The sequence below is a fragment of the Serinus canaria genome, chromosome 18 (assembly GCF_022539315.1).
Source record: "Serinus canaria isolate serCan28SL12 chromosome 18, serCan2020, whole genome shotgun sequence".
Lineage (NCBI taxonomy): Eukaryota > Metazoa > Chordata > Aves > Passeriformes > Fringillidae > Serinus > Serinus canaria.
Genome location: NC_066331.1, coordinates 1,044,869 through 1,067,499, shown reverse-complemented (window position 1 = coordinate 1,067,499; position 22,631 = coordinate 1,044,869). Strand labels below are relative to the sequence as shown.

The 22,631-nt window shown below is 67.4% G+C and overlaps 1 protein-coding gene across 4 annotated transcripts; it reads right to left on the bottom strand.

Moving 5' to 3' along the window:
* Nucleotides 1–1,077: 1,077 nt before the first annotated feature.
* On the bottom strand, nucleotides 1,078–22,009 carry BAHCC1 (BAH domain and coiled-coil containing 1). 4 transcript variants are annotated; one of them, XM_050981379.1, is made up of 27 exons: nucleotides 21,820–22,009; nucleotides 15,034–15,213; nucleotides 14,154–14,276; nucleotides 13,300–13,874; nucleotides 12,261–13,194; nucleotides 12,078–12,183; nucleotides 11,698–11,906; nucleotides 11,457–11,615; nucleotides 10,952–11,166; nucleotides 10,366–10,723; nucleotides 9,556–10,281; nucleotides 8,875–9,059; nucleotides 8,626–8,762; nucleotides 8,411–8,512; nucleotides 8,017–8,131; nucleotides 7,742–7,913; nucleotides 7,192–7,353; nucleotides 6,700–7,025; nucleotides 6,273–6,380; nucleotides 5,942–6,195; nucleotides 5,763–5,838; nucleotides 5,563–5,671; nucleotides 5,306–5,428; nucleotides 5,058–5,225; nucleotides 3,514–4,664; nucleotides 2,611–2,847; nucleotides 1,078–2,106 (listed from the first exon to the last, which is right to left on the bottom strand). In XM_050981379.1, exons 1-27 carry the CDS (start codon nucleotides 21,992–21,994, stop codon nucleotides 1,900–1,902), a joined length of 7,392 nt encoding a protein of 2,463 aa, XP_050837336.1. In that variant the 5' UTR covers nucleotides 21,995–22,009; the 3' UTR covers nucleotides 1,078–1,899. The 4 variants fall into 4 exon arrangements, with proteins under 4 accessions (XP_050837336.1, XP_050837333.1, XP_050837335.1 ...); XM_050981376.1 differs by having other exon boundaries at nucleotides 12,261–13,874; XM_050981378.1 differs by having other exon boundaries at nucleotides 10,964–11,166; nucleotides 12,261–13,874.
* Between the last annotated feature and the right edge of the window lie 622 nt (nucleotides 22,010–22,631).

The following is a 22,631-nucleotide window of genomic DNA, read 5'->3' as shown; positions in this document are numbered from 1 at the left end:
AGCCATGTCCTTGTCCGTCTGTCCATCTGTCCAGCACACAACTCTGCCCCTCCACTTGCCCATATGTCCTTTCGCTCTGCTGAGCTTGTCTGTCCATCCCTTTCCTGTCCCCCAAATACTCCGCCCCTGTGTCCCTCTGTCCCCCAGAATGTCCCTCTGTCCCCCCTGCTCTGTCGCGACGCGGCCGCCAGGGGGCAGCACGGCCCCGCGCGCGGGCTCGGCCCCGCCCACAGCGCCCCCTGGCGGCCCGGGGCGGGCTTGGACGGCGCGCGCCGCAGCCGAGAACAAAAGCGGGCCCCGACAGCCAATGGGAGCCCGGCTGCCGTCTCGGCCCCGCTGATTGGCGGATGCTCGACCAATGGCGAGGGAGCACTGCCCGTCCGTCTGAGCACACGTGGGGAAGGGAGAACAGGCCCGGAGTGACCAATCCCTGATCAATCACTGATCCATCCCTGTATTCCTGATCAATCACTGATCCATCACTGATCCATCCCCATCCATCAGTGACCAATCCCTGATCAATCACTGATCCATCCCTGTATTCCTGATCAATCACTGATCCATCCCCATCCATCAGTGACCAATCCCTGATCAATCACTGATCCATCCCTGTATTCCTGATCAATCACTGATACATCCCCATCCATCAGTGACCAATCCCTGATCAATCCCTGATCCATCACTGATCCATCCCCATCCATCAGTGACCAATCCCTGATCCATCACTGATCCATCCACCAGTGATCCATCCCTGATCCATCCTAGATCTACCCCTGTAACCCTGATCAATCCCTGATCCATCCCTGTTATCCCCGATCCACCCCCGATCCTTCCCTGATCCATCCCTATATCCCCAATCCATCCCTGAAGCTGGCATTTCTCCCCTGACACCTGATCCATCCCTGAAGCCCTGATCCATGCCTGATCCATCCCTGTATCCCTGAGCCATCCTCGATCCTGTATCCCTGATCCATCCCTGATCCCTCCCTGCTCCATCCCCGATCCATAGCGGGGTTTCCAGGGCTGGTGGCAGCACGAGGGAACGGAGGCAGAGCCGAGAGCGGAGCCGGCGCCAGCAACGGTTCATATATTTATTCATAAGCCAAGTTATCCATAAAAAAGTTCCATAGTAAAAGGCCTTTACAGGAATGGCGGCTCATAAAACCTTTGTTTAACCCTTTGCTCCTTTTTTTTTGTCCTTTTGGGTTATAATTTTTTTTTTAATCCTGTTTTGTGGGATTTTTTTTTGTTTTTTAGTGTTTACACTGGAAAAGCCCCTGTACATATTTTTCAGGCAGCGGCGGCGGGACGGGCCAGCGTCCGCCGGCCCCGCGGGGTCCCCGTGGTCCCCCCGGGGTGTCCCCCCCCGCGGTCACCCCACTATTGCACTGGGGACGGCGGCGCTGGGCCCCCCGCCCGGGGCCGAGCCCCCCGCCCTGGCCCCCTCTGTACAGCGCTCCCCGCTGTCCCCGTCCCCCCAGGCTGGGGGACACAGTGCACTGAAACAACCCCCCCCACACCCCCTTCCCCGAGGATTATTATTATTTTTTTCTCATTTATTTTTTCATCATTTTTTGTCTTTTTTTGGTCTTTTTTTTTTTTTTCTGTTGTTGGATTTGTGTTTTTTTTTTTTTTTTCCTTTCTCGCTTTTCCATAAAACTTCCCGGAAGAAATACAATATTTACAGGCAAAATAAATAGAACAACACACCTGATATCTGCTTCACCTGCTGGCAAACAGTCAGAGGTACTAGGGAAAGTTATGGCTTGTAGGGGAGCCCCCCCCACACGTCCCCTGATGTGCCCCCAATGTCCTCACGTCACCCTTTGAGTAAGAGCCGGGCGGGGTCAGCACAGGGTGGGCACCCCGAGGGTCAGCACAGGGTGGGCACCCCGGGGGTCAGCACAGGATGGGCACCCCGTCGGCGGTCACCAGGCGCCCCGTGGTGGGGTCGTAGGTGCCCGCCAGGTAATAGAGGTCCTGGCGGTCCTGGCAGCGGCGGCCGCGCGTCAGCTGCTCGTAGTGCTCCCGCCCCACCACCTGGCACTTGTGCGAGATGGTCTGCACGTCGTTCTCGTCCTCGTGGCACGACTGGTACAGTGCGTTCTGCGGGGACAAGGCGCCGTCACTGCCGCTGCCTGGGCTGGCATGTGGCTACCTGGCTGGGGATATGGCTACCTGGCTGGGTATGTGGCTACCTGGCTGGGGATATGGCTACCTGGCTGGGGATGTGGCTACCTGGCTAGGGATATGGCTACCTGCTGGGTGATGTGGCTACCTGCTGTGGGACATGGCTGCCTGGTGTGGGACAGGGCCACCTGGTCTGCGACACGGCCACCTGGCATGGTGCATGGCAACCCAATGTAGATATGTGGCTACTTGACACCATACATGGCTACCTGACGTGGTGCATGGCCATGCGTGGTTACATGACATGTGACACGGGACACAACTACCTGGCATGGCATGTGGCTCCCTGACACCACACAGGTGTAGCAGACATGGCACATGGCTACCTGACATGGTGTGCGGCCACAAGACACACACATGGCTGCCTGACTTGGCACGTGGCTACCCGAGCTGGCACGTGGCTCCCTGCCCTGCCCTCACCTTGCCGTCGCTCTGGCGCTTGCCCAGCTTGGTCTCCTCGGGGTGGTAGAACCACTTGACCTTGACCACCATGTTGCTGGCCCAGGACTCCCACATGCTCTCGATGCGGCCGATGTAGGGCAGGTTGGGCCGCCCGGCCGACAGGAACACGGCGCAGTCGCCCACGCGCAGCGTCTCCTTGCCCCGCACGATGGCCTTGTAGAAGAGCTTCCGCGCCTTGCCCTTCATGCCGCGCCGCTGGGGAGGGGACACGGGCTCAGCGCTGGCACGGGGACCCCAAACCTGCCCTGCTGCTGTGGGGATGCCGCAGGGGACGTGGAGAGCAGAGCCATGGCGGGGGGCTCACAGAATGAGGGACACGGCTGGTGTCACCAGCACTGCCGGCTCAAGGGGCACGGCTGGTGTCACCAGCACTGCCAGCTCAAGGGACACAGTTGGTGTCGTCACCTCCCTGTGCTGGCATTCGCAGTCGGTGTCGCCAGCACTGCCAGCTCAAGGGACACAGCTGGTGTCACCAGCATTGCCAGCTCAAGGGACACAGCTAGTGTCACCACCTCCCTGTGCTGGCATTCGCAGTCGGTGTCACCAGCTCCCTACACTGGCTGCCCATGTGCCACCAGCACCTTCCCCCTTCCCCCATCCCAGCACCCCGCACTGGGCACCCACACATCACACATGTCACCTGTCAAAGCCAGTGTCCCCAGCACCCTGAGCAGCCAGGGCTCTGCCTGCAGTACGTGTCACCTGACGTGTGCCCCAGTGTGCACCTTGTCCCTTGCACACTGACTCCCACCTGTGCCCCTGCCCCGAGCTGTGCCTGCTCCTTCCCTCCCAAGCCGTGCCCAGGTGGGTGCCCACGGTGGGCACCAGCTGTGCCACAGCAGTGCCCGTGGGGCTCCTCACCTGCGTGGGGTTCCCCGACCACCTCCAGAGCTGGCGCGCGGGCAGGAAGGCGGAGATCTTTGGCCGGTTTTCCACCGAGGGCAGGCGCTGCCGCCGGGAGAACTCTTTGGCTTTGGCGAAGCTGAGGGGATCCTTGCGCTTGAGCTTGGCCTTGGGGCCGGCGGCGGCCGCCTTGGACAGGAAGCAGCGCTGGGGCGCGGCACCCTTGGGCCGCAGGGCGTCCGGCTGCGCCAGCAGCGCCGGCACTGGGTGCGACAGGCAGGTCTGCAGCAGCAGCGCCGAGTCCTCGTCCTCCGAGCTATAGGAGGAGTCCTCATTGTCGGAGGAACACAGGCTGGACGTGGAGATGGAGCCGGAGCTGGACGAGGTGGAGGAGCCCGAGGAAGAGGAGGACATGGAAAGGCGCGTCATGAAGCGCGAGGGGACGTCGGCGCCGAGCCCGCCCGCGTCCTCGTCCTCGTCCATGTCCGAGTAGGAGCTGTGGCAGTCGCTGTCACAGTTCAGGGCGAAGTCCCCGTGCCCCGAGTACTTGCGCAGCGCCAGCCCCACGGGCAGCGGGTGCGTGGCCCCGCGGCCCCGGCGCTCCCGGCCGCCCAGCCCGGTGTGGCCGTAGCCGTGGCTGCCCAGCGGCCGCTCCAGCCTGGCCCCGAAGTCCTTCTCGGCCAACAGCAGCGCCTTGCACGTCTTGTTCTTGGGGGATGTCACCCCTTCGTGGTCCAGCTTGACCAGGAACTCGCCACCTGCCGCCTTCCTGCGCCCGCTCCTGCCCACCTCAGCCTCCAGCCGCTCGGCTTTCTTGGAGCGCAGGAGCTTCTGGGCCGCCGGCAGCACCAGCCCAGCACCGGCGCCGAAGGAGCCATAGGAGCTGGCGATGCGGCCAAAGGAGTCGGCACCGAAGGCGTTGCCGAAGACGGGGGCGGCGAGGTGGTGGTGGTGGTGGTGCAGAGGGAAGAGGGTCTCCTTGGCCCGCAGCTTCTTGGTGCTGCCGTTGACCTGGAAGAGGTTCTGGAGCACGGCCGAGCCCTTGTTCGCCGCCTTCCGCTTGGTCTGTGCCACGGCGGCCCAGCTGAGCAGGGACCCTCCACGCCGCCCGGCCGCCGAGTCCCCCAGCGCCGGCCCCCGGCCCCCCGACAGCCCCTCCATGGCCTTGCCTGTGGAACACAGGGGTCAGGAGGCCACAAGAGCAGGGAGGGAGGGGTGCTCTGGGGCTGATCTCCACCCCTGTCGTGCCACCCCTTCCTCCAACCCCAGCTCCTCACCTTTCTCTGCACCTCAATATTCCCAGCCCCCTTAACCCCATCTTTGCATCCCAGCACCCTTCCATACCTCCCTGCATCCTCCCATGAATCTGTTTCCCTGCCTACACCCCAGCACCTTTCCCTGCATCCCAAAGGCCTTCCCCACACCCCAGCACACTTCTCTGCATTCCAGTATCCCTCCCCCATCCCAGAAACTCTTTCTGGCAGCCCAGTGCCTCTCCCCCATGCCAACACCATTCCCCTCATCCCAGCCCGGCAGGGGATCCTGCTCCTTCCCCTCCATACCACTTTTCTCCTTGCTGGCCACCTTCCTGCCAGAATTCCGGGGGGGCTGGGGTCCGTGGTCGGGGCAGAGCGTGGGGGGCAGCGCCCCAGGGGTGCCCACGTCACCACACGCCCGCTTGGCCCGCCGGCAGGAGCTGGACACCAGCAGGGCCGGGGAGGGCTCGGTGCCTGTGGGGAGTGGGGGGTCAGGGTGGCCCCGTGCTCCCCCCAGAGCCCCCTACATCCCCTGATCCCAGCCCGGCCCTCACATTGGATCTTGAAGTCGGGGGGCAGCAGGCGGATGTTGGACACAGCGATGTGTCCCGTGTCCCCGTCATCGAACTCCACCAGCACCGCCTCGGCGTCCTCCTCCTCCTCGTCACTGGAGGAGCCTGCGGCACAGGGGGGCTGTGGGGGTGGGCAGGAGACCCCCAGCAGCACCCACCCTACCCTGGCTGACCCCAGGGACGGGCAGGAGACCCCCAGCAGTGCCCACCCCACCCTGACTGACCCCAGGCAGCCTCACCTCGCACCACATTCCCGGGATAGAGGCACCGGGATTTCTGGCTCCAGTAGGCACAGACGCGGGTGCCGGGCGGAAGGCTCCGCCGTGACTGCGGCCGAATGTCAAGGACCTGTAGGAGGCAGCGTGTGAGGGTTTGTGGGGTCTGGAACCCCCTCTCTGACCCTTCATCCTGACCCCCACCCCAGCCGCCCCCCACTCACCGCCTCCTGAAGCAGCTGCTCCTGTGAGTAGATGTGCTGCCGGTTCCCCCGTTCACCCTCGATGATGATGCTGTAGCTGAGGAGGGGGCACAGAAAGGGTTCAGCACCCACCTTGGTGCCCCCCTCAAACAGCTGGGACCCCCCCCAAATGTCCAGCACCCCCAGGAGCCTGCACTCACATGTCGGGGGGCTGGATGGTGCGCACGCTGCCGGCGTAGAGCAGGCTGTCCTCCTTGGGAATCAGGATGTGCAGCCCATCCCGCAGATCCTCCTTCTGGATGGCGCAGGCGTGGGGCACCCCCCCGCGGGCCCCCCCTGCCAGGCAGCCTCCCAGCTCCTCCTCCTCCTCCGAGAAGCTGCTGTTGTCGTCGAAGTCGAAGTCGTCCTCCACGGTGAAGCTCTCCAGGAGTTTGCTGACGGCCCGGCCCTTGCACTGCAGGAGGAGGCTTGGGGTGGGTGGGGGGCAAAGGGGGCCGTGCCAGGGTAGGGGGGCACCCCCACGGGTCTCACCTGTTTGGTGGCCACTTTGCTCTTGACCTTGGCCAGTTTCTTGCCCTTGCTCAGGATGGTCTTGGCGCTCCGGGGGGAGAGGGCCAGCGAGAGTGCTCCGTTCTTGCGCTGCATGGGGAGGTCAGGGCCCACCATTGACCCCTCTGTGTGACCCCAGCCTCCCCAGGGCCTCCCGCCACCCTGAGGGGTGCCCCCTCAGCTCCACCAGCACCCACAATCTGTGCAAAACCTGCCCCCATCCCTCTGCACCCCATGGCTCCCTCAGTGCACCACAACCACTCCCAAAAACCTGCACCCACATCTCACTGGAACCCCCCAATAACCCCAGCCCTGCATGCCCTACTCCCCACTGGAGGTCCCAGCCCATGCAGATGCCACATCTCCCTCCCCCCAAGCCCAGGGGTGCCCCCAGCCCAGCCCCACTCACCCTGAGGGCTGCCTGCAGCCCTTTGCTCTTGCGGGTGCCCTTCTTGCCCCTCTCTCCCAGCCGAGCCCCCTCGTCCCTGGGCCCCAGCAGCCGGGGGTCGCTGCCCCCAAAGAGGCTGCTGGGGGGTCCCGGGGGACTGGGGCCACCGGGGACTGGGGGCCTCAGGCTCTCCTTGGCCTTGGCTTTCAGCTTCTTCTTGCTGCCCTCGGGGCAGCCCCCTGCCTTCCGCCGGCCCGGCACCTTCTCCAGCTTCCCAGCTCCCCCCGGCTTCACCGGCCGCTGCTTGATCTTCACCTCCCCCTCGGGGCTGCCCAGCTGGCAGGGACCTGGGGGGGAGAGGGGTCAGGGCACCCCATGGGGTGACAGGGCTCGGGACACCCCATGGAGGTCCAGGCTTGCAGCACCTCACAATTGCCCACCCAGTCCCAGCAGGTGCCCCCCGGGGTCCTTTACCCCTGTGCCCAGTGGCATTCCCTGGGTGAATCCCATTACCTAGCAGCCCCTGCCTTTCCTTCTTCTTCTTGGCCTTCTCGTTGGCCTCCATCTTCACCACGGAGGACGGGGAGGGCCCCAGCACAGCCACCGGCCCTGCGGGCAGTGACAGCCCCGGTTCCTCGTCCCCGTCCTCACTGTCCGTGTCACCCTCGGGCTCATCTGCAAGGGGAGAGGACAGGGTGAGGGACTCCTGCACACGGGGTGGCCCCTGCCACCCCAGTGAACAATGGGGTGAGTTGAGGCCATGCGTGACCCCCTGGCATCAGCCACCCCCGCATCTGTCCTGCCCCCCAGACCCATGGCTGGACCCTGCACCCCCAGCTTCGACCCTGAACCCCCAGTCCTGTGCCAGACCCCAGAACCCCAACCCCGACCTCACATCCCCATCCCCATGCCTGATCCCACACCCCCATCCTCCATCCCACACCACCTCACAAGCAGATCCCCATCCCACCCCTGTACCCCATTCTGGACCTCACCCAGCACCCCCACCCCAGAGCCCTCACCCCCACCCCAATCCCACACCCCATCCCTGTACCCTCCTTGCCTCTGAAGTGGGGGGGCTGCCGGGGACCGGGGTCCTGCCCCTGGTACTTGGAGCTCTTGGAGCTCTTGGACCGGTTCAGCTTCTTCTGGATGCGGGCACTGGGGTTGGGGTCCCTCCGGCAGAAGGGGCTGAGCCCGGGAGGCAGCCCCTTGCCCTTCACCTTCTGTTTCAGCTGTGACACCCCACGAGTCACCACACAGGGCAGAGGACCCCACACTAGGGGGACTCAGGGGAGTTGGGGGTAGAGCACACCCCCCAGACCCTGTGGAACTCACCGGGGAGCCCTGGAGGCTGCTGAAGGTCCCCCCGGACAGTTTGCTCCTCTTCTTCTGGGGCTCGGGGTCCCCCCTCAGCTCGGCACACAGCAGGGACAGGCTGGTCTTCACTGCCCTGGGGGGGCACGGTGTTGGCACGGTGCCCTCAGGACCCCCAGGGGACCCTGCACCCCTTGGGGGGATCCTGCACCCCTGGATGGAATCTGCACCTCTCAGCCTCACCCCGCATCCTCCAGAGGGATCCAGACCCGACCCTGGCTGGCTCCTGCACGCCCCAGCTGCCGTCTCCCTCCTCCCCCTCCCTCCCCTCTCTCAATAACGTTTGGTGACATAAAACCTGCCGATTAATTCTGTCCCCTGGGCCGAGGGGGGACTCGTGGCACCAGTCACTCACTTGACCTTGCGGCTCTCGGCCCTGCCCAGGGCGCTGGAGTGTTTCCTCTTCCTCGGCCGCCCCGGTCCGCGCCGTGCTGGGCTGCGGGAGCTCTCGTCACGCCTGGACAACAGGGACACCGTCAGCAGAGCCCTCCCTGCCACCGGGGCGAGGACTGCACAGATCACTGCTGCCCCCAGGCTCAGGATGAGGACGGGGATGGGGACAGGACGTACTCGTGGTCATGGCGCCGCTGCAGCCTCACCAGCTCCCGCTGCTTCTCCTTGTAGCGGCGCTGGAGCTCGGCCAGGCGCATCCGCACCTCCACCTCCTGCGTGTTCAGCTGCTCCATGGCTGCCTTCAGCGGGCACACCTGGGGGGCCAGGGGGGGTTTGGGCACAGCTGGTAGTGCCAGCCGCCTCAAAGCCAAGGCTGAGGCTCGGCAAGGCTCACCCCCCTTGCCACCCCCTCCAGGGGACACTCACGGCCTTGGTTTTGGGGGTCCAGGTGTACTTGCGCCGGGGGATGCGGGCTCGGGGCGGGGGGGACACGGGCAGGGGGCTGAGTGCGGGGGGGCTGCCCTCCCGTCCTGCCGCCTCCACCAGCGACCAGGCGGCCGCCACCGTGGCCAGGTTCTGCAGGTTGAAGGCCAGCAGCTCCTCATCCTCACCTGTGGGGATGGCAGGAGGTCAGCAAGGAGTGACACACCAGAGCCCCAGCCCCTGGGGGTTGGGGGCACAGGAGCAGACCCTCAGCTGGGAGTGCCATGATGATTTGCCCCATCTGGCCCTGTGCCCACCCTACCACCCCATCCATGGGGAGTGGGACCCCACAGCCACCCCCTCGCCCCACGCTGTCCCCACCTAAACCCAGCACTGGGTCCGTCCCTTTGTCCCTCCCTCCCTCCCGCCCGCAGGGCTGGGGATGTGCCAGTCTGTGCGGCCATTCCCGCTGGGGCCTCTGGGATTCCCTGGGGAAGCCGAGCTGGGAGGGAATCCCGGCAGCGCCTGACTGGAGCCAGAGCTGGAGCTGAGCCCTGGCTGCGGGTGGGGCACGGCATGGCATGGCATGGCAGAGCACGCAGCCCCCCAGAACAAAGGGCACTGGAGGGTACTGGAGTCACCAGGGCATGCTGGGGATGCTTTGGGGCACCGGCCGTCACCCACCTTCCCTGGCCAGGTCACAGCGGCGCCGGCGCAGCTCCAGGTCGGCGAGTTCGCTGAGCAGGGCGATGCCCGGGATCCCTGAGGGGTGGGGGGCAGGCGAGGGGGGGGCCGGGGGGCGGTCCTCGGGTTCCTCCAGCGCCGGCAGCTCCCCCAGGTCGATGCCGGCGGCGATCAGCGCCTCCAGCCCACCCGTGCAGCCCTGGTGCCCACCGGGGACGTCACCATCCTCCTCTTCCTCCTCCTCCTCATCACAGCTGCCCTCTGGCTCTGAGCCATCGCTGTCGCCTTCCTCCTCCTCCTCTTCCTCCTCCTCTTCTTCCTCCTCCTCCTCCACAGTGGGGGGCAGCGGGGAGCCCCCCTCCTGGGGCACGGGGTGCTGCTGCTCCGGCTGCTCCAGCGCTCCCTGAGCCACCTCACGGTGCTCCCCGAAGGGCTCCTCGGTGCCGCCCCCGGCCGGCGCTGCCCCCCGCTCCCCGCAGAGCGCTCCCGGTCCCGGCGGGAGCAGCAGGTGGTGCCGGTGCAGCAGCGCCGCGGGACCCTCGGCCGGGGGGTCCCGGGGGGGGGCCTGGTCCCGCAGCGCCTCGGCCGTGGGGCTGAAGGTCCGGGACTGCTCGGGCTCGGCGGGCGGGGAGCCGGCGTGCACGGGGTCGGGGTCGGCCGGCTCGACCGAGTGCGCCGCGGGGTAGCCCACGGCGGCGGCGGGGTAGCCATACCCGGGGGGCAGGTCTGCGGGGAGTGGGCCACCATCAGCGGGGATGCCTCGGTGTTCCCCGGCCGCCCTCCTCCCGTTCCCCGTCCCCGCGGTCCTACCTGGCTCCAGGGGTTTGGGGTAGCGGTGCGGGGGCTGCCCCTCGCCCCGCGCGTCCTCGCCGTCGCCGCCCTTGCTGGGGGCGGGCAGGGGGCTGGCGGCCGGCGAGCGGGGGGCCACGGCAGGGCTGGCGGCGGGGCAGGCGGGTAAAGTGCAGGGGGCCGTGGGCAGCGTCACGGGGCACTTGGCCGGGTGCCGCAGGGCCGGCGAGTGGCAGCACGGGGACAGCTTGGGGGGCGCGGGGGCCGCCGAGGTCAGGCCCTTGGCTGGGGGGTTTAAGGCAACTGCTTTGTGGGAGGGTTTGAGGGGCTTCTCGGGACCTCTCTCCTCCAGCTCCAGGGGCTGCTCCTCTGGCTTCCGCTGCAGGGTACAACGAGGCGACACGTGTCAGATGGCAGATCCTGCCCCACGTCTCAGCCCTGCATCCCACATCCCCATCCAGCCCCATGGGCCAGTCCCTGCCCCACTGCCCGTCCCTCAGTCATTCCCCACATCGGCCATGTCAGTCCCATAACCCACCCTCCACCCTGCATCCTCCAGCCAGCCCCGCATCCCATGCCATCCCATGCCATGCTATCCCCCTGGCACCTGGCCGTGCACCTGGCGCTGGATCTCGAGTGCCTGGGCCGCCCGTTGCTGTTGCTGTTGCTGTTGCTGCTGCTGCTGCAGGGCATAGAGCTCCTGCTGCCGCAGGAACTGCGACCGTGGGTACACGGGGAGTTGCCCCGTGTGCTGCAGGTGGGCACCGGGACCCCGGCCCGGGTACATGGGGGGCCACAACGACGCCTGGTCCATCACATCAGCTGCCAGCAGAAGGGGGGCAATTGGAGACCCTGTTCAGGGTCACCACACAAACCCCAGCAGTGCCCAACCCCAGTCCTGTGACCCTAGCAGCACCCCCAGAGACCTGCATCTCCCTCCCCTGAACCCCAAAAACACTTGCAAGGACCCCATACCCTTGCACCTCCAAAAGTACCCCCTGTGACCCCCCTTCTCCCACCGTGCACCCCCAAGGACCTCCTCTCCTCTCTCTCAATCCCCCCCAGCCTCCAGGACCCCCCTCCCCAGCACAAGGTGGGGGTCTCAGGCTCACCCAGCGTGTGGGGGGTGCCGTGGGTGGGGGGCTCCGTGGGGAGGATGACGAGCTGGGCAGGGGGGTCCTGGGCGAGGGGGAACACGGGCTGCATGGCGCTGGGCATGGAGGGAGGGAAGGCAGGGGGCAGGTTCTGGTGCAGGGCAGGGTGCCCAATGCCTGTGGAGACAGGGGGGAGTCTGTCAGCACCCCACTGCTGGACTTCAGCACCCACCCAACTTCCCCCAAACCCGGCACCGACCGTAGGAGTGTCCCCCCATCCAGATGGAGGGGCTGCGGGTGCGGGGCAGCCAGTGCGTGTGGGCAGGGTGGGCATGGGCGGCGGGGTCCCCCCCGAGCTGCCCCGCCGGCAGCGACGAGCCCCCCGTCATCATCAGGTGGGGGGTCAGCTCCCCGGGACACCCCCCCGATGGGTGCATCCGGGCAAACTCCACCAGGTCCTTGTTGTCCCTGCAAGAAGAGGGGACACACAGAGTGTGGGGGCAGCACTGGCATCACCCTTCCCTGCACCCCCAGCAGCACCTCCGGGGACCCCCATCTTCCACCCCCGCGCCCCAAAAAAAGCACACACACACACAGCACATTTTCCAGCCCTCACACCCAGGCTCCCCCAGCACTCACTGGAGCAGGATGTCCCTGCCGGGCAGCCCCAGGCGCTCCTCGCAAAGCCGGCCCCGCTCCTCCTCCGCCTCCAGCTCCATCAGGTGCACGGGGCGCGCGGTGCCTGCTGCCACGGGGACACCGCGGTGGCATCAGCCTGGCACTGCCGGCCCCCTCTGCCCCGGCCCCTTCCCCAGCCCTTACCTTTGACTCCAGCCGCTGCCCGCTGCCGCCCGGTGCCACCGGTGCCGTAGGGCTCGTGGCGGCCCAGCGTGTCCTTCTGCCGCGCCACGGCCACCGCGATGCCCACGGGCGGCTGCCGCACCTCGCCCTCAGTGCCGCTGGGGCCCAGCGCCTCGTGCTCCCGGCCGCGGGCGCAGTCCGGCCGCTCCAGCTCCGGCTGACCCTTTCCCGACGGGAATTTGGCGTCCTGGTGGGCGCAGCTGCCCTTGGTGCTGGCCAGCCCCACGAAGGGGGGTCCCTTCTGCCCCCCCAGCAGCGCCCCGTTGCTGTACTTGAGCAGGTTCTTCATGGCCGACACCTCGTCGGGGGCGTTGGGCACCTCCTGTGCCCGCACCAGCCCCGCGCCAAAGGGGTCCAGGTAGGGCCCCCCCTTCCGCTCCTCCGCCACAGCCAGGGGTGGCCCCTGGCCCTGCACTCCCCAGGGGGGCAGGGGGTGCCCGCCGTAGCCCAGGCCACCCAACTCCAGGGGCTTGCGCTTGCCCTCAGCCGCCTCTGCCTCGGGGTGCTGCTGGTGCCGGATCCGAGCCACCTTCTGGGCCGGGGGCTCCTTGGGGGGACCCTTCTCTAAAGTGCAGCAGGAGGGGCCGACGCGAACGCCCAGAGGGTCGGGCCGGGGGGCGCGGGAGCAGTCGGGGGCGGGCGGCACCTCAAAGTAGCCCTTCTCCAGACCCGCCTTGGGCGCGGGGCACCGGCCGGAGAAGGGGGGTCCTTCGGCCGTGCCCCCCCCCAGGTACTCCAGCCCCTTCAGCCGGGTGCTCGGAGTCCCCCACTCCAGCCGCCGCTCCGCCGGCCCCTCGGCCTTCAGCGGGTGGTGGAAGGGGGCACCGTAGGACTCAGCGCCCGCCTCGGCGTGCCGCTCCTTGATGTCCCCGCGCTCCATCCCGCCGGATTCCGCCTGGAAGGAGCGGCTCTTGTCCGTCGGGGGCCCCACCGAGGGCACCAAGGTAGCCCCGCTGAGCTTCAGCTCGCGGGCGGGGGGCTCGGGCAGCGGGCACAGCACCTCGGGGCCAGCGTGGAGTGGGAGGCAGGGGAAGGAGCCGGCGGCAGGCACAGCGTAGGACACGGCGTGGTGCAGCATCTGCCGCCGCTCAACGGCCTCGCCATAGGGCTGGGGGGCCTCGGGGACCCCTGGCTCCCGCTCCTTGGGGGCGCAGCGGGTGGCACGGGGCAGGGCGCTCCCAGCACAGCTGGGCAGAGCGGCGCGGGCACCATCCCCGTCCAGCCCCTTGGCCCCCAGCAGGCACGAGGCCAGGGGTTTGGGGCGCCCGTCGCCAGACCCCCGCAGTGGCACCCCCTCCTTGCAGTGCCCCTCGGGTGGCACCGGCAGCACCGCCTTGTGCCGCTCCTTGGGGTCCTCCTCGGGCAGCCGCTCCTTGGGGTCCCCCTTGCCCCCCTTGTCCTTGCCCGCCAGGAAGCGCTCGTAGTCCTTGGGGGTCTTGGGGAGGGGGCCGGCGTCCCGCTCCCGGCTGCAGGAGCTGGTGGGGGGCCCGGGGGCGGCGCGGGCGATGCTGGGGAAACCGTGGCTGGCGGGGAGCAGGGGGGGCTGCGCCGGAAGGTTCCGCAGGTAGAAGTTATCTGGAGGGGAGGGCGATGGGTGAGACCCCCGCACACCCCCCACCCAACCTGCGGCCGGCCTGGGATGAAGGGTCAGGCTCGATAGGTCTGTGTCCCACCCAAACAATGGCCCCGTTAATGCCCGCCACAACCCCGTGAAAAGCAGGAGCAGGGCCGGGATTGGCACCCACCACCCCACCTGCTGCCCCAGTACCACCTGCTCCAGCACTGAGCCCCCCACCCCTGCCCTGCCGGGGGACATACACCCCCATGGGGGTCCCTGGTGGCCCCGGTACCTGCCTTTCTGGCTCTCGTAGAAACGGTGCTGGCCATAGAGCACGTTGCTATTGCCGTGGTGGTCCAGGTGGCCCATGGGCAGGAAGGTGGAGGCCAAGCTCCCGGAGAAGCGGGGGTACCCCGGGGCTGGGGACATCGAGTCAGCAGGACTGGGGTGGCAGTCCTGGACGGCTGCACAGCTCCAGCAGGGAACTCTCTGCAGAGCCCGTGATCCCCTCCAAGCTGAGACCCGTCCCACCCTCTGGGAACTGTGGGGGGAGTTGAGACGACCCCCCCCAGCCGGGTGTCAGCAGTGGCCGTGCTTGTCTCGGCTCAGCACGGCTCGGGCAGGCTGTCCGTCAGCCGCGTGCGCTGCCCGTCCCCGTCCCCCCGTGCCCCCCTGGAACGCCGGGAGCCAGCTGGCAGCCGGTCAAACTACCAGCCGGGCAGGCTGCCAGGGCCCCGCGCCAGCACCGCCGCCCCACTCCCGCTCCTCCGGCAGGACGGACACGCCAGAGTGTGGGGGGGCACAGGGACTCGGCTTAACCAGGGCTGCCCCCGGGGTCCCCACGCTGTCACCTGACCCAGCACAGGCGTCCCTGTCCGGGTTCATCATCACCAGTGACACGAGGTGGCCCGGCCTCAGCTGGAGCTCTGCAGCTCAGCACGAGCCTCTCCAGCCACCCCAAACCCGAACTGTGGGGTCTAAGCCCAGTTGCTGTGAATGCCCAGGGTATTTTGGGGCACAGCGGTGACCAAACCCACCCTCATCACCCAGAAGCCACTGACCCTGCATCCCATATATGTGGGGACTGGTAGGACATGACCACCGGCACTGGGCAGAGCCACGACTGCCTCCAGCCACCCCCAACCCACAGCCCATCCCACCCCAGTGCCCGCTCACCTTCGTGGGAATGGGAGAACCAGATCTGGGAGGTGCCGGAGTGGGGCCCGCAGAAGGCCGGTTCTGGGGGGGAGGCGGTGGGGCCGGCAGGGTGGCTGGGTCCCCCCGAGCCCAGGCTGCCACTCAGGAAGCCCCCCATGAAGGAGGAGGGGGGGGCACTCCCCATCAGGCTGCTGCCGGCTGCGGGGAGAGGGCACAGTCAGGGGGGCTGAGGGCAGTCAGGGGTGCTGAGAACATTCTGGGGGGGCTGAGGGCAGTCAGGGGGGGCTGTGCAGGCCCTGCTCACACAATCCAGTACACCACACTCCCTTGTGCACACGCGCGTGTGCACGGCTGCCACAGGGCTGTGCAGCCCACACTGCACCAGTGCATTCCCTGGGCACACCCAGCCCTCATGCCACACGTGTCCCTCGTGGGACTGTGTCCCTTGTGCACACCCAGCCCCCGTGCACACACATCCCTCATGCTCACGGCCCTCACGTTACCACGTCCCTCGTGTCACCCTGTCCCTTGAGCACACGCTGCCTGCACATGTCCCCTGTGAGCCCCCACGTCCCGTGCGGTCACACCCCTGATGCACCCGTGTCCCTGACACCCCCAGCCCCACGGGGCTCAGACGTGCCCCAGAGTGTGCAAGGCACAGCAGAGCTGTGCAAGGGGCACCAGAGCCCTGCCCTGTGTGTGCCCTAAGCACTCACACAGGTGTGCCAGCACGTGGGAGGCTCTGCACACATGTTGGCTCCCATGCTGCTGCTCCCCCCAGGGGACATGGGCTGCTCCCAGTGCTGGGGCAATCCCAAGCTCCAGGGACATGGGCTGTGCCGGGCCATGTGGGTGCACATGTGTGCTGCGTGTGTGTGCACACATGTGTGTGAGCACAAGGAGGGGGGACAGCCCTGGCCCTGACCCTGCTGCCTCCCCCGCAGGCCGGGGGGGCCCCAGCGCCCTTGGGGAGGCCATGGCCGGCGCTCCCCATCCCGCCCCCCATCCCGCTCCCATCCCGGCCAAGCCGTGAGATCATGGTGGAAACTTCGGAGCCGGTGGCCAGCGGCAGGGCCGGGGGAGCTGGAACGGGGGGAGCCGGGATGGGGGGAGCCAGAATGGGGGAGCAGCTGCCCCTCACTGTGTGGGCCCGCTCCCCATGTCCGTGTGTGCCAGAGCAGCCGTGGCACGACTCAGCACGGCTCGGCACGCGTGGCGTGGCGCGGAGCGCGGGCTGGCTGCCCGCCCGGCCGGGGCAGGAAGCGATGCTTTGCTCTCTAAGCCGGCCCACGCTCCCCGGCTAATCCCACCGGGATGCCTCTGGGATGAGTGTCGGGATGTGGTTTCAGGCAGCTTCGCTCCTTCCTCCGTGGCGAGGCCGAGCGGGGCAGGGCCGCGTGGGCCGGGGGCACAGCCGCATCCCACCCACAGCCCTGGGAACCGGACACGCACCGAGACGGGTGGGCACACCCCGCTGTGCCAGTGCATCCCCGGGGATCCCTGCCCGGAGCTGCCGGCACAAACCCACCCTGTGCGCCACAGCCCCAGCTGTGCCGGGGGACCCCGTGCGGGCGTGGAGCCGGCAGCGTGCAGAGCGGCTGTGCCGGGCGGGAAGCCGAGCTTTCCAGAATGAGACTTTTCTGGAAGCTGTGAAACTGGCTGGAAAAAAATAACCCCTCACCCCACCCCGATGGTGGTGAGGCTGGGGTGTCCCGTGGGGGCTGCCGCTCCCCACCGCCCACCCGCTGACTCACGGGTCCCCCAGCATGCAATGGCCCCATGGCCAGCACTGCCGATCCCACGTTCCCATTGGCCCCATGGCCAGCACTGCCGATCCCACGTTCCCATTGGCCCCGTGGCCAGCGCTGCCGATCCCACGTTCCCATTGGCCCCGTGGCCAGTGCTGTTGATCCCACATTCCCATTGGCCCCGTGGCCAGTGCTGTCGATCCCACGTTCCCATTGGCCCCGTGGCCAGCGCTGTTGATCCCACATTCCCATTGGCCCCGTGGCCAGCGCTGCCGATCCCACATTCCCATTGGCTCCGTGGCCAGCACTGCCGATCTCACGTTCCCACTTGCCACAACCCCCTGCACACTCATGCACTGAGCAGGGGCAGGGAGCAGCCCCCTGGTTCTGCCTCTCCAGCCACGGTGATGGCGAGCACAGGACAGGGACGAGCACAGGACAGGGATGGGTCACTGAGGACGCACACAACTCATGTCACTGATAAACCACCCGTGTTGGAGCAGCCCATGATGCCAGTCCCTGGGACCGGGCACAACTCGTGTCACCGATGAGCTGGCAGTGCCAGGACGGGCACAGAACCGTGGGGCAGGCTGCCAACACAGGACAGATGGCTGCGGGGTCCCAGCCCGGCCCTTCCCCCCGCCTCCCCCCGACAGCGTCACCCTGGGAACTCCCTGGCTGGGCTCCCCGAGGCCGGTGCTGTGACTCAGCCCCGCCGGCATCGCTCCCGGCTCCGGCACGAAATTTCCCTTGGCCCCAAATCCGCAGAGGGTCACACATGTGACGAGTGTGCCAGGTCTCAGCACGGCCACACCGACAGCGCTGAGAGGGGTGGGGGGCATTGGGGAGACTCAGGAGGGGACAACAAGAGGTGCTCCCTTCCCTCCAGCTGCTCCTCGCCCCCACTCCAAGTGCAGCACAGATGGGAATGTGTTGGAAGGCAGAAAGTTTCAGGGCCAGCGTGTAGAGGGGGGCCTGGTCCTGGGGGTTTCAGCCCACGGCTGCTCTGGGATCCCCAAGGCGGTGACAGACCCAGGATGGCGGCGGTGTCGGGGGGGGACGTGCGCAGGGTTGGGTTTCTCCCTCGGCTATTTTGGGGCTGGAACATTCCTAATGGAGCTGGGGCCGTGGGCAAGGGCCAGGAGCTGGCAGCAACCCTGGCAGGGGCAACCCGGCCCTCCCCAAACCAGGCAGGGGGTGGTGGGCAGCCCCCCATGTGCTCCACAACCCACACGGCCCCTTTAAAAATTTGGCAAACAGGGAATAAACGGGGTCTGTCTCCCTCAGTGCTGTAATTCCAACTGAATCCATATTGTTATGGCACTCAATGAACGCTGCAATGGTGAAATGCTGCCGGAACGTGCCCGAGGGGCCAGGAGGGTGATCCCAGTGTTGTGAGAGGGGTTATCCCCTTTGGAATGCCACTGGCAGCTGCGCTGGCCACAGCCACTGCGCACTCAGCACTTGCACATTCACTGGGGCCACGTGTGCTAAGGGCTCACGAGAGTGGTGGACACTCCTGGCACTGCTGGCTCACACCACTGGCACAGCTGGCACACACGTGTGCTCAGTGCACACTCCTTGCACGCATGACCTTCACACCCAGAGCACAATTTGCACACCCAGAGCACAACCTGACACACATGTGCCTTGGAAGACCACTGCTGGAGCACAGGAAAGCCAGGGAGCGTCCAGTCCCGGGGCTCCTGATGTCCCACCACACTCCTGATGTCACATGGATGCCATGCACATGGACCCTTCCCAGGAACCCTCCAAAATGTGGGTCCATGGGCACCCTGTGCAGTTTCTGTGAACATCACACATGTGGGTCCTGGCGGGGGGAGGACTTGTCTTCCCCCAGGGCTGGGGGACCCCAGCAGGAGGCAGGGTCAGAGCCTGCCCTGGGGTGATGCTGTGGGGCAGCCAAGAAGCCTGGGGCACCCAGAGTGGCCCCAAAATTCCCCGCGGAGCCCATCCAGCCCCCATTGTTCCCAGGGCAGTACTGGGGGCTGGTGGCAGCTGCCCGTCCCCCAGCGCCTGGCACGCAGCAACATCTGTGCCTGTCTCCAGCTCATGACTAAGGAACAGTGGGAGCACTCGGGGATGACTCTGCGAGAGCCGGGGTAATTCCAGGGTTCTGCACATCCCGCTGCTCCCACCGGCCACGCTCGGCCCCGGCGCCTCGTGGCTAGCAAGAAGCAGCCCAGTTAATCCCCAGATCTGGTTTAACTTTGACACTTACTTTGGCAACGCGCTGCATGGGGGGCTGGGGGGAGCAGGGAGTCCCTGCGCTGGAGCTGCGCCGTGGCCTCCAGCCCCTGGGCAGATCCTGTCTCCAGGGAAGCAGCGATGCAGAGCGGCTGCAGCGCTGGCACCCAGCCCTGTGTCACCACCCAGCCAGGGGCACCATCCCCACCTGTGTCCCACCGTCAGCACCCAAATCCCCCCTCAGAGCCGTGCCAGGAACCACCCAGCTCCCAGCCTGCGGCGCAATCCAGGGAAGGGACAGGTGTGGGAGCACATCCAACTGCTGGGATGCACCCTGGATGCATCGGGACCTGCACTGTCATGGCCAGGCTGTGTGCCAGCGCCAGGACGAACACCAACACTGCCACTGCCAGGCTGCGGGGCAGTACTGGGACACACACCGGGACTCACACCGGGATTGACACCGGGACACACACCGGGACTCACACCGGGATTCATACTGGGATGCACACCAGGATGAACACTGGGATTCACATTGGGATTCACAGTGGGATGAATACCAGGATTCACACCGGGATGCACACACACCCCCAGGGTCAAGCCACACACCAGCACAGCCACACTGCTCCTGGCCAAGTGCTCGGCCACGGTGACACAGTCCAGCACAGTCATAACTCTCCACTAGTCCACAAAAACACCCGAAAAGCAAAAATTGCAGCCAGGCCCCAGCGTGGCTCGGACAGGCCTCTGCCAGAGTTTCCCACCCTCCTTTTGTGGCGGAGGCACTGGGACCCCCGGCTCTGCTCAGCACGGGCTGTGCCCTGGCAGTGGGACCGCTACAACTGGGGTGCAGGGGCTGCACCCCGCCCGGATGGGCTCCGGGGGTCTCCATCCCCCTCTCCCCGGGCGGTGACGGTGCCAAACCCGACGCCAGCCGGAGCGTTCGGTTGCACGAACGCGCGGCCCCGAGTTACAGCTTTAATAAAACCAAAGAAAACAGTTTTATCTCCCGTTCCCAGGGCGGCCGCCGGACCCGGCAAAGGCTCCTGGGAGGTGTAGTCCGGCCCCACGCCGGGAGCCATTTGGGGGAGCGCGGCCGGAGCCCCCCCAGCCCCGCCGTGTCCCCCGGATGCCGCGTGCCGCACCGGCATCGCCCCGCCACGGCCAACCGCGGGCTGGCTCCGTGCGCAGGGTGGGGTAATTATCAATCATCGGCCTTAATTACCGCGCCATGCTAGCACGGCTGCCGGCACCGCGGCCGGGCCGTGCCGGGAGGACACGGGGTGCAGGGGATGGGGACCCCCCTGCTGCCGGCACCGTGCGGCCACTAAATTATCCGGTTTATCCGCCCCAGCAGCGTTCCGGCCGCGCGGAGCCTCGGAGCGCAGCGCGCTGGGAAGCGCTCCGGCTGCGCCGGCCCTGCCAAAGCCGGAATATTTTTAGCTCGTTCTGTTGTTGGGTTTGGCTTCTCTGTTTTTTTTTTTGTTTTTTTTTTTCTGGTTGTTTTTTTTTTTAATGTTTTTTTTCGGCGCGTTTCTGCCGGGGTATTTTTAGCCGGATCCATGTTATTTTAACAACCTCCGGTGCGTTCGGGCTCCCATGTGTCGCCCAGGCCCCGGCGGGTGTGAGGGTCCTGCACGGGGACGCGGCCGCGGCGGGAAGCCGGAGGGAAGCCGGCAGCACCCCGGCGCTGGAGGCCCTCCGGGATCCCCCCCACGGTCACCGCGAGCCGGAGAGCAGCCGAACCCCTATCCCCCATCCCGAGGCCCGGCTCCAAGCCCCCATCCGCACTCCTCGCCCAACAAAGCTGGGGGAAGCCGGGGTGGCCCCCCGAGCCCGGCGGTGGTCCCGGCAGCGGGGCCGCCGGCACAAAGCGAAACCGCCCCGGCCGCGGGCCCGATCCGGCGCCGCCTCCCCGGTACCCCCCGGTGCCCCCCGCTTTCCACCTCCTTCCAAGAACCCCCACGGCTGCCACCCCCCCCGCGCCGGCCCGGCCGTGCCCCCCGCCCTAATCCACGCACTAATTGTAATCCCATTAAAGCAGATATAATTTTATTAGTATTCACAGCTCATCAAGGCGGCGACAATAACCGGCGCTGCCGCCGTGCCGCGGCCAGACAACCGCCTGCGCCGGCGGGAAGCGGGGGGCCCGGCGCTGCGCCGCGCCGAGCCGGCACACGGCTCCCGCCCCGGCCCCGCTCCCGCTCCGGCTCCATCCCGGAGCTCGGCAGCGCAGGGGGCTCCCCGCAGGCTGCGCCCTCAAAGCCCCCCTTGCAGCGAACCCCGGTACCGGCGCTGCGCACCCCGGTTCAGCCCTGCCCGGCCGCAGGCGAGCACATGCCGCAGACAAAGCCGCGCGGGCAGCTCGCCGCGGCCGCCGGCTCCGGTGACCCCGCGCCGGTGCTGGCTGGCCGTGCCGAGCTCGGCCAGTGTGCCGCGCTTTGTCCAGCTCCGGCAGCTGCCGCGGCGAACACGCGCCGCGAACCCCTTCGCTCCCTGACACTTCGGCGCCGAATATCGAGCCCGGGCTCGGTGACCTTCCACCGCCGCCCCACGGCCCCGCGCATAACGGCCTCCTTGTTCGCCCCGAACGCGCCTCCTCGTCCCGGCACCGGGATCTCGCCGGCGCAGCCCGGGGTCACGCTCCTCCCGCGCCGGCGGAGCGGCTGGGTGGGGGGATGTCCCCCGTGTGCGTGAGCCTTCACCCCAAAACCCCCGGGCGCGGTGACAGCGAGGTCGGCACAAAGGGAGGCCGAGCTCCCGGGGCCGTGCCGAGCTCCCGGGGCCGTGCCGAGCCACCCAGCCCTTCCCGGCCCCCCCACACCGCGGGCGCCCCGACCCCTCTGACCTGTGTGCGTGGCCATGGAGATGGGCGCCGGGAAGTACTTGGTGGGCTGGAAGTGTCCGGGGGGCTGCACGGCCCCGTGCGCCGACCCCGCCACGCGCCCCGTGCCGTGCCGGTGGCCCAGGCTGCCCCGCTCCGACAGCAGCCGCGGCGGGGGCGCGAAGTCACGGCCGTCCATGCCGGGGGCACCCACCCGCGGGGGGCTCGGCGGGACCCCGACGCGGCTCGTGGGCGATGCTCAGCGCCGCGCCGGGCCGGCTCGGCGGGCGTCGTGCCGCTCTCCGCGCCGGGGCTGTCGGCTCATCCTCCACTCCTGGCACGGGGAGAGAAAGGAGAGAGTGAGAGCACGGCCGGGGTGGGGGTACGGCCATCACTGCACCCCAGAGCCCCCGCGCCCCGGCGCTCCGCTCCCCGTTTCTCCGGTACGCTGCCCGCTTTCTCCGCGGTTCGCAGGGCCCCGCGGTCCCTGGTACCCCCGGCGCACGGTCCCCGCTCTCTGCCGTCCCCGGAGCACGGCTCCCCTTTTCCCTGTACTCCCGGTTCATGATCCCCAGTTTCATCAGCGCACAGCTTCCCCCCCACTCCACGTTCCCGGTGCTCCCGGAACGCAGCTCCCCCTCTATCCAGTGCTCCCGGTTCCCAACCCCGGTCGCCCGGAGCGCGGGCCCGGTTCCCGCTGCTCCGACCCTTTCTGGCCGCTGCTCAGGCTCCGGTTTGCCGGAGCTCGGTTCTTTCATCTCTCCCGGTTCACCGACCGTATCTCCCTGGGGCTCGGCCCCGCTCGCCCCCGGCTTCCCCGCTTCCCGTTGTCTCCC